Genomic DNA, 13,456 nt, shown 5'->3' on the forward strand with positions numbered 1-13,456 from the left:
AACATGAAGCCAACTTAGTGAATGAACAGACAGTACAAATGAATTATTTACCGGTTGCTCTTTAACGGAAATCAGGATAAACTCGAATGCTACACATCTACAGTGCACGTGGTTAGCTCCGCTAGCAAACACAATTGAAACAATAGCACTTTGCGCACAGCACGTTCAAAGGCAATAAAACCCCGAAAACTCCTATTTTCCAGACAACCCATACATTAATGGACAACTTATGATTACACTGAAACCGTAAATGTCACATATTTGCTGGTTAAGTAACCCACTAACCTGAAAAGAACAGGGAAAATGATGAGATCGGCAACAAGTAGTGTGCTTCCTGCTATCTCTCAAGCCAGTCTGAGGGGAGACGGCTCCGAGTTCACCTGTTCACTGGCGTGATGCCCCCCTGTGGCAACATTTAGTATTACATCAAACTTTAATGTCTTACTTTTTCCCTTAGAAAACCCACAGTTGTCCAGTTTATTCTGTCACCCAGTAGTGTTAAATAAAGAAATATTTACAACAAAATGTGGCAAACTTTTAAGGGTGTCACATCTGCTCACAAATGTTTAATTTAAGGACACATTAGCCACTGATAAAAAAAAAAGTGCAAATTCAACTTTTGGTCAGGTCTTTGACTTTGCAATGAGTACCTTTTACTCCAGAGTTTATAAATAGACTCCGTTTGTTCAAACTCCTTTCTGGAATACCCATCTGATCTCCATTTCTGCTGACTGTCCCATCACCTACAGTAAAACTTGTAGATCACGTCTCCTTCACACAATCCGTCTTAATGTCACACACTCATTTACATCTAACACACACACACAGACTCTTACAGTAAAAATAGTGATGTAGCTCTGCAAAGCTAAATAAACAAGAGTAAAACCCAGAAAAAGGTTATGCTGTGTTGTGACTTTATTTGAGCAGGTTTCACACAGTGAACAGTATTACTCAGAAACAAAAGAAAACTAAAGAGATTTTAATGAATACAGATAACACACACACACTCTTTGTTTACATCTTTCCACTGTCCTGTGAATCTATGTAGCTGTCTGGTGGCAGCAGGGAGTTGAAACGCAGCAGGGTCAGGTCCATGGGGGGGCAGCGCTCCTTCACCGGGGCCCACCCCTCTTTGGTGCCCCTCGCAGGCGGAGGTGGTGGGGGCAGGTCACAGTCAGTGGGGGTGGAGTAGTTTTCATTGGGATGGAGGTGGTTGTTGTTTGGGTCAGGAGGGGAGATGCTGTTGCTGCTATGACAGTGGACCAGAAACGCCCCCCGGTGGTGGCGGTGGTAGAGTGTGCCAGCCACCACCAGCAGCATCAGGATGAGGGAGCTGAGCAAGAAGAAAAGTACGTAGACTCCTTTAGTCTCCGAGGACAGGCCTGAGCTGCAGCCTAGAGGGAAAACAACAAGTCAGCTACTGACTGCCAGCAGTGTGTGTGTTTGTGTGTGTGTACTTGCATAACAAGGCAGAGCAGACCAACCTGCAGCCTGAGCTTTCATGCAGATGGTTCCTCCTGATCCCAACCGTGACTCGTCTTGAAAGCCCGGTCTGCAGTGGCAGGAGTACGTGCCAAAGTGGTTCACACAGTCTGCGTTAACGTCACACAGAACCAGTTGGGTCCCACACTCATTCACATCTGTAACACACACACACAGTCTTTGATCTCATGTTAATGCAATATCTCTAAATTGCTAAATCAATAGACATTTTTTGATTGTCCAGTCTCAGCATGAGACACAATAACTTGACTTGACTCAGTTCTACACGGTCTCAGTAGTTTTCCATTTAACTCAGTGCTGCCTCAATGTGGGCAGGTTATCAAAAATTTACCAACGGGTAAATAAATGAAATAAAGTCATGAAAACACTCACCATTCTCTGACATGTTTTCCAGAAATGCCATTGGCAAGTAGAGGCCTGCAAATTTTGTCTATCTGAATTCTGTCATAACCAACAAGCACTGAAACATCTGCATCTTCTTATAATCCCACAGTGTTGTTTTCCCTGTTGCCATTTTTATGGATAAATTATATTTAAAAAAAGAAAAGGTGAATAAAAGTGAATGCTACAGTTGCAAGGGTTGAAGAATGGTGGGTTTCTTGTGAATGGGACTCATGATTGATGTCAACTGCCTGTAGTCTGCTGATGTTAAATCTTCAGCTCACTTGGAACCTTGGTTGAGTAAGTTTTCAGATGTAAGCTAAAGTAGGTGTGGCCACCCAATGGAAAGACTGAACCCACACTGGGTTGACCCAAGTAGGGTGAAGTCAAGCCCATAGTAAAAGGGCCAAATGTGACAAGTCAATTATGGTGAAAATTGGCAACAAGCTGGATGGTTATAATATTTGTGGTTCTAAGTATCACCAAAGTAACATCTAATTTCTTCTCTAACTAACAAACATGTTGGATGTAAAGTTGTAGCCCTGGTGTACCTGCAGTGGACACAGACAGGATGATGGCATTCCTGCGGCTGACTCTGAGGTTGACACCTGTGGCGAGGAGCCCCTGCATGGCAGAGTGGACGGCCCTGTGGATCTGCATACCTCCAGGCCCCTGTCCAATCTGCAGCCACAGGATATAAAGTGCTCCAGCATTCAACCTGCACACAAAACCCACATGCACCTTAACAGTAACTGAATTAATCAGTTTCTCATATATAAGCTTTTTTTTTTCTTCATAATTTCTTCCCAGGACTTTTGATTTTTTTACATGTTTACATATAATCAAATGTTCTACACACAAGAGTTTGGTTGATTTGTTTTGAACAAACCTTTTAATCCTTTTTGAAGAAAGGGACAGGTGGGTATGAAGGGTGCCCAACTGCTTGCTGATCTGCAGAAAAACAAAGAGCTGTAAGTCCCTCACTTAACCGAAATGTGAGGTTTCTCATGCTTGTTTCATAGCTTCATTTTGTTCTGTTTCTTAATCAACATACCAAAGCTTTTACTGACAGCAGCAGCTGCCTAGCTAAGTTGTCCCAGGAATCATCTACATCATGACTGAAATTCACCTCGACAGCCACTTCAAACAGGTGATCTGTCAGAGACCCAAAACACTGCAACTGATGTCAAAGTATCAGCAAAACAACAACAAAAAAATCTGTTCAAAGCTTTGGTGTAAATGTATCATTTGAAATTAAAAAAAAAAAATCTAACTATTCATATAAATAAATGTTTATTTGACACAAGATAAATAATTGGCCTTGATTAGACAGAGTTTTTGTGGTTTTTACTTGTGAAATACTCACCACCAGGCAGATGTGGACTTTCGGAGTGATTCTTCATGTTCACTGGGAGAGTGAAACAAAACCACAGATTCAAACAGAATTTGAATATAGTTTGTCGATGAGGACCCCTGTTTGTATGACTGTACAAGTTAATTAAATATAGCTCCAAAAATGTCTTGATTAGATTGACAGAAATATGAGTTTTAAATTAAAACAAATATTTTAGTTAAATATAGAACTCCTGCTGGTCCACCTGTAAATAAATTGCCACTAGAGACAACCGTTTCAGTGAAACAACTGTGGTTATTAGCTTCCTGATTAATTTCTGATATTCATACAACCCCTTAATTATGGAATCACCAGTCTCTGAGGATGTTCCTTCAGTTGTTTAATTTTGTAGAAAAAAAAAAAAAGCAGATCACAAACATGACAAAAAACTAAAGGTATTTCAAATGGCAACTTTCTGGCTTTAAGAAACACTAAAAGAAATCAAGAAAAATAATTGTGGTAGCCAGTAACAGATTTTTAGAACAAGCACAGGAAATAAATTATGGAATCACCCTGCAAGTTTTCATTACAAACAATAACACCTGCATCGGATTAAATCTGCTTGTTAGTATGCAGATAAAAAGGAGTGATCACACCTTGGAGAGCAGTTGCAACAAGTGGACTGACATGAATCATGGCTCCAACACCAGAGATGTCAACTGAAAAAAGGAGAGAATTATCAAACTCTTTAAAGAGGGTAAATCATCTTGTTGCACAAGATGTTGGTTGTTCAGTCAGCATCAAGTACAAACAACATGGGAAGGTGATTAAAGGCAAGCATACTGGTAGACTAAGGAAGACATCAAAGCATCAAGACAGAAAACTTAAAGCAATATGCTATGAAAACAGAAAATATCCAACAAATGAGGAACAAATGGGAGGAAACTGGAGTCAACGTCTGTGAAAGAACTGTAAGAAACCACCTAAAGGAAATGGGATTTATATACAGGAAAGCTAAAAGAAAGCCATCACTAACACCTAAACAGAAAAAAACAAGGTTACAATGGCCTAAGGAAAGGCAATCGTGGACTGTGGATGACAGGATGAAAGTCATATTCAGTGATGAATTTCGAATCTGCATTGGGCAAGGTGATGATGCTGGAACTTTTGTTTGCTGCCGTTCCAATGAGATTTATGCAGACGACTGTCTGAAGAAAACATGAAAATTTCCAGTCATTGATGATATGGGGCTGCATGTCAGGTAAAGGCACTGGGGGAGATGTCTGTCATCACATCTTCAATAAATGCACAGGTTTACATTGACATTTTGGACACTTTTCTTATCCCATCTATTGAAAGGATGTTTGGGGATGATGAAATCATATTTCAAGATGATAATGCATCTTGCCTTAGAGCAAAAACTGTGAAAACATTCCTAGAAGAAAGACACATAAGGTCAGTGTCATGGCCTGCAAACAGTCCAGATCTCAATCCAATTGAAAATCTGTGGTGGAAGTTAAAGAAAATGGTCCATGACAAGGCTCCAACCTGCAAAGCTGATCTGGCAACAACAATCAGAGAAAGCTTGAGCCAGATTGCTGAAGTGTAGTGTTTGTCACTCATTAAGTCAATGCCTCAGAGACTGCAAGCAGGTATAAAAGCTACAGGTGGTGCAACAAAGTATTAGTGATGTGTTGGAATGTTATTTTGTTTGTTTGTTTTTCATGATTCCATATTTTTTTCCTCAGAATTGAGTGATTCCATAATTTATTACCTGTGCTTGTTCTAAAAATCTAACTGTTACTGGCTACCACAATTATTTTTCTTGATTTCTTTTAGTGTTTCTTAAAGCCAGAAAGTTGCCATTTGAAATGCCTTCAGTTTTTTGTCATGTCTGTGATCTGCTTTTTTTTCTACAAAATTAAACAACTTTTGCCAGGGGTTGTATGTAAATTGCTTGCTTTTCAACCAAAAACTCAATTTGACCACCTGACCATTCTAAATGTCAAATTGTTAAGCAAGACAAATCCTGTCACGTTGCTGTTCAGAGACTGTAGAAGAAAACACACACACACACCATAAGGCAAATAGAGTTTTAACAAAGTCATCATCCAGAGTTAAAACACTAACATTTTCAGCTCAGATGTACTTACGGTTTCCTCTGTTATCAGGCTGAGGCACCACCATGTTGGGGTGACGATGACGATGGTCTGTGTGCCGTGGTTTTGTGCCATCTGAGGGGGGAAGTGGCTGGTCTGAACTTTGACTGACCTCCAGCCTGTTCTCACCTTCAGCTTTTGCTGAACTCTCCACGGATAGCCTGCTTTTTCCTTCAGCATTAGTAGCTTCCTGTGTTTTGGTGGTATTGTAGGGTTTGGACCCATCACTGACATGATGCTGCTGCTTTAAAGATTCAGAAAGAACAGCTAAGTCAGCCTGACTTGAATGGCTGTAGACGACACCTCTTCCTGATCGTAAGGTCTTTTGGGTAGAGGCTGGCACAGTGGGTGCAGCCATGTACTGGTAGACATGGCTGTAGTTCCCCAAAAATGGATATGAGTTCTCAGCTACCTAAAGACAGACAAAAGGTGGTTAGTGTTTTGAATTTGAAAAACTTCCCTCTGAATTTTTTTTTAGCAAAAATACAAGACAGAACCATAAACTATTAAGTTGACTTCCCCATCTGCATCTTTTTGGGACAATTTAGTATCCAAAGTAGTTCACATCACCTGATTATAAGACAAGCCTAAAAAGATCTTGAAGTTTTCATACACAAAAATACTGCTTCACATGATAATTATAATGGTCTTTTACCTTACCCACCTCTGTATCTCTGTCAGCACCACTGGACGCCCAGGGTAGCCTGGCATTCATTGTTAAATGTTGATAGTCGTACGACAGATCCGGATTCGCCGACTTCGTTTGATCTCTGTTCATGACTGATTCAAAGTCACTGAAGTCTGTGAGTCCAGCAGATGGCTCAGACACTTTGCTTCTTCCTGGGAAGCCTTCCTGGGGATTATAAACCACCGGTGGTCCAAATGCCTGGTATCGTCCGTAGAAGCCCCTATAAGGAGTGCTGGGCCAGCCACCGATCAGGAGCACCACATACAGAGTGTTGGAGGAGGATGTGTACTTGGCTTCCTGCCAACACTTCTGCAGCACTTTGTGGCCTCCCGAGTGGCCAGTAGGCTCATCCACATGGATCTGGTCCTGTTTGAGCTGGCAGGAATCATCAGGGGTCAAGTCCTCCAGGCGGAGGTGGATCCTCTTCCCAGGTTCCACCCAGATGGTCCAGTTGCACCACAGAGGAGGGTTTGAGCACAAATAATCCGGGGAGAAAAACTCGCCGTTGTCGCTGCGTAGCAGCTGGTGGCAACTTCGCAGGGCGAAGAAAGCACTGTTGTCCCCTTTCTGTCCATCTGTGGAGAGGTGGACGAGCTGTTCATAAACATACAGCTCTGACATGTTTCAGCTAAATACAAATGCCTGGGGCCCTATTGAATGTTAATTTTTAAGGAACTTTTCCAACTTTATGAGCCACCCAGATGCTTATTCATGACATTACTATATAGAAACCACATGTTTGTTCTTCTTTTAATGTCCTTTTGTTCTAGTTAACTGGTTTTAGATGTAAACATATTCAACACCACACAATACAGAATTATTTTTTGCACTTGTTATGCAAACAAGTATATTAATTAGGAAAATTTTGAGTGGTGGGATAATTTACATTTGGTTTTCTAAAACTGTTCAACTCCAGCAGAACAATCTGTTGGAGGTTTAGTTAAAATAAACAGCTTTCAATAATTGGCACACAGGGCTGATGTAAACTCATTATCAGATCACCTTTGGTTTTGGTCATTTTTTGATAGTTGACCAAACTAAAAATCTAATGGGATTGTCATAACAAGGAAACTGAGCACTTGAACAAAAATAATGAACCATTTTTCTTAACATGTTAAAATAAATGTAACAAGTATACTTTTTTTTATAATGACTAACATTACATGTAAACTGGAGAACTGACACGTGAGTTGGTGTTTCCCCTTTTTCCATCAAGCTTTTGGCCAACATTATCTAAGTTAAACCCATTTGCTCATTATGTTTTCTTACCGTTACAGCCCAGCCAAAAATTAAATCAAATTATAGCCAATGAGTAACACAAAATCAAAAAGAGACTCACCTGGAGGCCTGATGACCCCTTCAGTATTCCCCTACAAAATAACAACATAAAGAAAAATGTGGCAAATTGGAATTTTAACACAAAACAAGCCTGTTTCAGAGGTAATGGTTGATAATGGTATCCTACCTGAACATTACTGAGTTTTCCAAACATCAACAAAAATACAAGCAACACGCTGATAAAGTTTAAGTAGCACTTTTGAGTCATTTTATCTTCCAAGGTTTTTTTAATAGAGTGACAAAAACTAACTGCGTCAAGGTAATCCTCTGAACTTCAGTTAACCTGTTAAACTCCTCACTTCCTTTCACTGTCTGACCAGGTGAACTTCATCAAGGAGCTGATTGAATTTCCTTTTACAAACTGTTAGTTCAAGTCTCGACCAGCAGATGGAACTGTTGGATTTCACGTTTACTTCTTTCATTTTGCTCCTCAACCTAAGAGTGATCATTTTACGTATTCTTTAGTTTTTACCTGAAGGGTAGACAAGGCGAAATATGAAGTTTTGTGAAATAGTAATTGTCAAATACATACTTACATTATTGTTCTGCTGAAGTTTCTTTTTCACCCACTCAGTATTGTTGTGCCATAGTTCTTCAAAGGCAATTCTGATCTGTCCCACACAAATTGTGGATCATTTTATTTTACAGGTTTTTAAAGGAATATTTTATGTCCTGTTCAGTAAACAGTAACTTCTTTATGGTTTAAACTGACATAAAATGGGAATTCACAGGAATCTGCACCGTAGGTAACTGAGTAAATGGACACAAAAATATACATTTTGACAGTTTTCCTAAATTAAATCAGAAGAAAGAGCTGAATACTTATTTCTGGTGTAAATGAAAAATAAGTCCAATCTTAAATGTAACTTTCAATCTATTCTGTCTGCTAACAAATAACACACACTGCTGTTAGCATGTGTCAGCTGGTTTACAACTTGGCTAGTTCAGTTTTGTCCATGGATTAAGGAATTTTGAAGCATAACAAAAAATGTTTTTTGTATTTGTCTGGTGCCATTTTCAGCTGCTCTCCCACTGATAAGTGTTAAAGTTCAGAAAGTTTTCTTTCTGAAAGAAAGTTGATTTTTCTCATTGGCTTTGACCAAAAAGAAAACCCACTTCCACCCACAGAAATCTGCTCTAGCTCTGTGCATTTGGTGATTGCTTTCCATTCAGTTTTTGCAGATTTAAATTTAGTTTTTGCATTTTCATGTTTAATGTTGTTTCCGCAGATCTTCATTCTTCACAAAGTCTGAAAGAACTAGTCCTGATCAGTCCACTTCAAACCAAAGTCCCTCAAATTTACTGTTTTTATGTTGTTGTTTTTTTAATTCCCATGCACCTTTGCAGGCTTCTCATATTTTTTCAATCATATCCTGGAATCATGTATTCCAGGAAATGATTGTGAGTCTTATGATCTATGAACCACTGAGACAGACAGTTCAGATTCAGCACATTTTTATTCAGTAAAACCATAATTTATTAATTTATTCAGCTCACATAAACAAAATAAAAAACAAATAAGTCTTGCTTTTTATTTTGAAAGTGTTTTTTCAAATGGTTGAAGGCTGATGTAAATTTTAATCATACTTGTTTTTGTTCTTTACACAGTAAAAGTTTTTGCGTTATACTGTATACATTCAAAAAGAATGATTACAATATATACAATCTTCATTTAAATATTACTGTCTCCAAACATTAAAAATGTTCTGCTTTCAGGAAATACAGCTTTAGGTGGGAAACAGTGATCAAGGAGCACAATTCCTATTTAAATACACAAATTTTATTTGATTAATATAAATTTTTAACAAATGATTTAAACTTTGATTTGATTATTTCACAACATTAAATACATTTGTTGGAAATTACAGATTTAACAGAAGAAAAAAAGGATAGCTGAAGCAGTTTACTGGCAGTCCAACTCAGGGTGGATAATCCATGGCCAGATCTTCAGCATCTCCTGTGGCGTTTGGCTGTGAACCAGCATTAAGCTTCGGTGGATACAGGGGTTGTTCCTGTACTTCTCCTCAATGCCAAAAGTCCTGAAGTCACTGTGCCTCTCAGGAACCAAGCCCAGCTTCTTCAGACACATCCCTGTGTAGACATCATCAATGGGATACAAGACTACCTGCTGAGATATGTTGTAAAGACGTAGTGCTAACTCCCCAGACAATACGTATCCCCCACCACCAGCATATTGTGGGTACTGGCCCTCAAACACACTCTCAGGGATAAAATACTTTAGTTTTCGGTCTCTGTGTGGACTTGCATTACTGATAACATCACCTATGAACAGATCCTTGGCCTCAACCTCAGACAAACCTTTCAGGAAGTCAATAATTCGTAACGTGTTGACAAAGACATCATCATCCCCTTTTAGAACATACTGACTACCAGGACAGTGTTTGCTGAACCACTCCAGAAAAAGAACCTCTTTGAGGGTGAGGTTAAAGAAAGTGTCCCTGTAGTCCCACTGCAGTAAGTCTTTGTGAAGTGCTGCCTCGTATTCCAGCATCTCCTGCAGATCTGGGAAACTGTCTACTGACGAAGTACTGCCGAGCAGGAAAACAGTCACCACTGTCCGACTGGATAAGAAGCCCGCTCGGCCCCATGTTTCACGAATGGCCTGCCGGCGGTCAAAATGTGGAGTCAGTGACTTCACCACCAGCAGCAGAAAAGGTTTTTTTTCACATTTGTGAGGCTGATTGATCAGCATGGGGTATGACCTGCAGCGCATATGCAAGAGGAAGTCTTGGAATCGCTTTGGTAGGATGTTATAGTCCAAGATTTGTGTTTGGACTCTGTAGTCTGGTTCACAGGGGTCAAGAGGTCCAGTGTCGTTCAGCCAATCCGGCAGTTTGATGAGGGAGTCGTTGGAGACAGCAGAGTTGATAATTGGATTGTGAATAAAGTCCAGGTGCTCCTGCTCCTTGTTCCAGAAGGATTTGCTCAAAATCTTTTGGTTCCAAAACCTCTGGGATGGAACTATAATCTTCTTCTGACCACGACTGTTCCCAAATTTCCACGACAGGCCCATCAAGACACAAATAAAAATGTTCAGCATCATTACCATGCAGAGCATCTTTGCTTTCTTGTGGCCCAAAGGCATATTGTCCACACTCTGGATCTAGAGAAAGAAAATTAAGATTTTAGTTAAAACCAAGAATGAACAAACAGTGACTAACAGAAAACATTCAGTGTCATGGACTCAACAACTAAAGCAACTTAGAACAAAGCCAGGATTTAAAAGAATATTTGAAAACATAGAAACAAGCAGGTCTACTCTAAAGTTTATGATAAAAAATAAATAAGAATATGTTATAAGAGGTCAAAGGTTTCAGAGTTCAGACTGGCAACATACAAAGCTGCATTTTCATTCTTAATCCTCTAGGAATAAACCTCATTCTCCTCTTAATCCCTCCTCTTCTTCCCAAACAAAGACAAGCAGGAATCATACACTTCCAATTCACCCGAGCACATGACACCACTTTACTGCCAACAGTGGGTGAGTGTGGCCTGACTGCTCACACAAAAGGCTCATAAATATTAACAGCTGTGGTCCGGAATACAGTATTGCAGCTCAAAGATAGTCATATAATTAGTTTTATGGAAAGACAAGTATAAAAAGCTTTGACTATTTTTTGTCACTCAAGTCAAGCACTAATTTGTCTAAGTGCACTATTTAATACAAATTCATCTTTGTTTTGCTGAGAAAAAAAACTTACAGAAACAAAAGTAAAAACAAGCAAAAAGAAAATATTAAAATAATTTAATCATAGGGTGGCACAGTACAGTGGTTAAAGCAAGAAGGTTGCAGGATCGCTCTCCGACCTGGGACCTTTCTGGGTGGAGTTTGCATTAGAGTGTGAATGGCTGTTTGTCTCTATGTGGCCCTGTGATGGACTTGCAACCTGTCCAGGGTGTCCCCCGCCTCTTGCACAATGACTGCTGGAGATAGGCACCAGCTCCCCGCGACCCAGAATGGAGAAGTGGGAAAAGAAAATGGAGGGATAGATAATATAATCATAGAAAACAGTTTTGTGTTACTTAATTCTTTTGATTTCAAAGTTATTACACATTCTTATCTTTATGTAACTTATTTAACATACAGTGCAGATGGTGCTGTGTGTCACTATCAGAAGGCAAAAAACCCCTGCAGCAAATAGCCTCATAAATCTGTAGAGACGTACTGACGTGCTTATATATAATTCCTGTCACAAAAATGCAAACCTTCTATTGGCTGTAACAAAACATAGTATAAAATAGGAGTGCGGGTGTACAGACTATCTTCATTAAGATGATAAGCACAATTTTTTTTTTAACTGAATTTCTTTAAGGATAACAGCTAATGGATTAACTTCAAGCTGAATTTTATACTCTGTTTACATAAAAAAAAAATATTTGAAAAATTTGTTGCTTACATATGTCCTAAACTGGTGGAGGAGCACAGATTTTTAGCAATTTAGAATAACCTTCTATCTGAATTTTGTCAAAAATATAATTATATCCAGATAAACTGTTAGATCTCCTAAAAAAACAAGTTTAATATTTATTTTCCTGACATGCATTTTTCACAACAAATCAGTCTATTACATTTGTGGTATGTATGTTTAAACTGAAAAATAATACAACCCCAGTCTGAAAAAATTAGGACATTGTGTTAAATGTAAAAAAACAGAATGCAATGATTTAAAAAATAAATCATAAACCCATATTTTATTCTCTAGAAAAAAAACTACGTAACTTTGAATTTGATGGCAGCAACACTTCTCAAAACACGTTGGGACGGGTCAACAAAAGGCTGTAAAAGTAAGTGGTGTGAATAAGGATTGGCTGGAGCAGCATTTTGCAAATAATTAGGGAATTGGCAACAGGTCAGTAAGAGGGTTGATATCATCCATAGAAGCCCTGGTATAAAAAGAACATTTTAGAGAGGCTGAATCCCTCAAAAGTAAAAGTAAAGATGGGCAGAGGTTTGCATGTCTGCAAAACTCTGTCTAGAAGTTGTGAAACAATTTCAGAATATTGTTTCTTAACGGACAACTGGAATGACATTGAATATCCCATCTTCTACAAATCATAATATCATGAAAATATTTCAAGAATCTGCAGAAATCCCTGAGCTCAAAGGTTAAGGCTGAAAGTCAATATTGAATGGCTGTGATCTTCAGGCCCTCAGGGGCCGCTGTATTAAAAACAAATCTGATTCTATTCAGGACATCATGGACTCAGGAACACTTCTACAAATTACTCTCTGTAAACACAGCTCACTGTGTCATTTACAAATGATGGTTAAAACTCTATCATACAATGAAGAAGCCATATGTGAACACCATCCATAAACACTGCTGTCTTCTCTGGACCAAAGCTCATTTTAAATGGACTGAGACTAAATGGAAAACTGGTCTGTGATCAGACGAATTTAAGTTAGAGTTTTTGTTAAAACTAAAGTTGTCAAGTCCTCCGTATTAAAGATTAGAGGAAACCATCCAGCTTGTTATCAGCATACAGTTCAAAAGCCTGCATCTCTGATGATATGGGGGTGCATTAGTGCCTATGTTATGGGCAGCTTATACATTTGGAAAGGCAACAACAATTGTTTCAGAACAACACATGCTCCCAAACAGCAACAAATCCAGCAAAAAGACCTGAGACTATTGAACACCTAGACACCTACATCAGACATTAATGGGACAACAGTACTCTTCCCTCATCTGGGCACCATCAATGCAGAACAGTATATCCTCCCATTCAGACAATGTATTTTTCATGGAAGATGTTGCATACTTTAGCAAGACAATGCTAAACCACACACTGCATCCATAACAACAGCATGGTTTCATCGTAGAAGAGTCCAGGTGCTGAACTGGCCTGCCTGCAGTTCAGACCTCTCACCAACAAAAAAACATTTACAGGTGCTGGTCATAAAATTAGAATATCATGAAAAAGTAGATTGATTTCAGTAATTCCATTTAAAAAGTGAAACTTGTATATTATATTCATACATTACATACAAACTCATATATTTCAAATGTTTATTTCGTTTAATTTTGATGA

The 13,456-nt window shown here is 38.9% G+C and overlaps 2 protein-coding genes across 3 annotated transcripts in view; both read right to left on the minus strand.

The window, feature by feature from the left end:
* Window positions 1-897: 897 nt before the first annotated feature.
* zgc:66455 (uncharacterized protein LOC393502 homolog) lies at window positions 898-7,722 on the minus strand. Its single transcript, XM_017434983.3, has 10 exons — window positions 7,530-7,722; window positions 7,404-7,434; window positions 6,041-6,639; window positions 5,371-5,788; window positions 3,251-3,292; window positions 2,939-3,039; window positions 2,774-2,835; window positions 2,436-2,602; window positions 1,485-1,640; window positions 898-1,394 (listed from the first exon to the last, which is right to left on the minus strand). The coding sequence occupies exons 1-10, from the start codon at window positions 7,608-7,610 to the stop codon at window positions 1,015-1,017; spliced, it is 2,037 nt and encodes a 678-aa protein (XP_017290472.2). The 5' UTR covers window positions 7,611-7,722; the 3' UTR covers window positions 898-1,014.
* A 1,118-nt stretch (window positions 7,723-8,840) lies between these two features.
* LOC108247096 (N-acetyllactosaminide beta-1,3-N-acetylglucosaminyltransferase 2) overlaps window positions 8,841-13,456 on the minus strand; it is a 9,197-nt gene continuing 4,581 nt past the window's right edge. For both annotated transcript variants that reach the window (XM_017434978.3, XM_017434977.3), the window contains exon 3: window positions 8,841-10,526. In XM_017434978.3, the coding sequence (XP_017290467.1) occupies window positions 9,306-10,508 (1,203 nt within the window). In that variant the 5' untranslated portion in view covers window positions 10,509-10,526 and the 3' untranslated portion in view covers window positions 8,841-9,305. The remainder of the gene's footprint in view (window positions 10,527-13,456) is intronic.

Source organism: Kryptolebias marmoratus, linkage group LG3, assembly GCF_001649575.2.
Source record: "Kryptolebias marmoratus isolate JLee-2015 linkage group LG3, ASM164957v2, whole genome shotgun sequence".
Taxonomy (NCBI): Eukaryota; Metazoa; Chordata; class Actinopteri; order Cyprinodontiformes; family Rivulidae; genus Kryptolebias; species Kryptolebias marmoratus.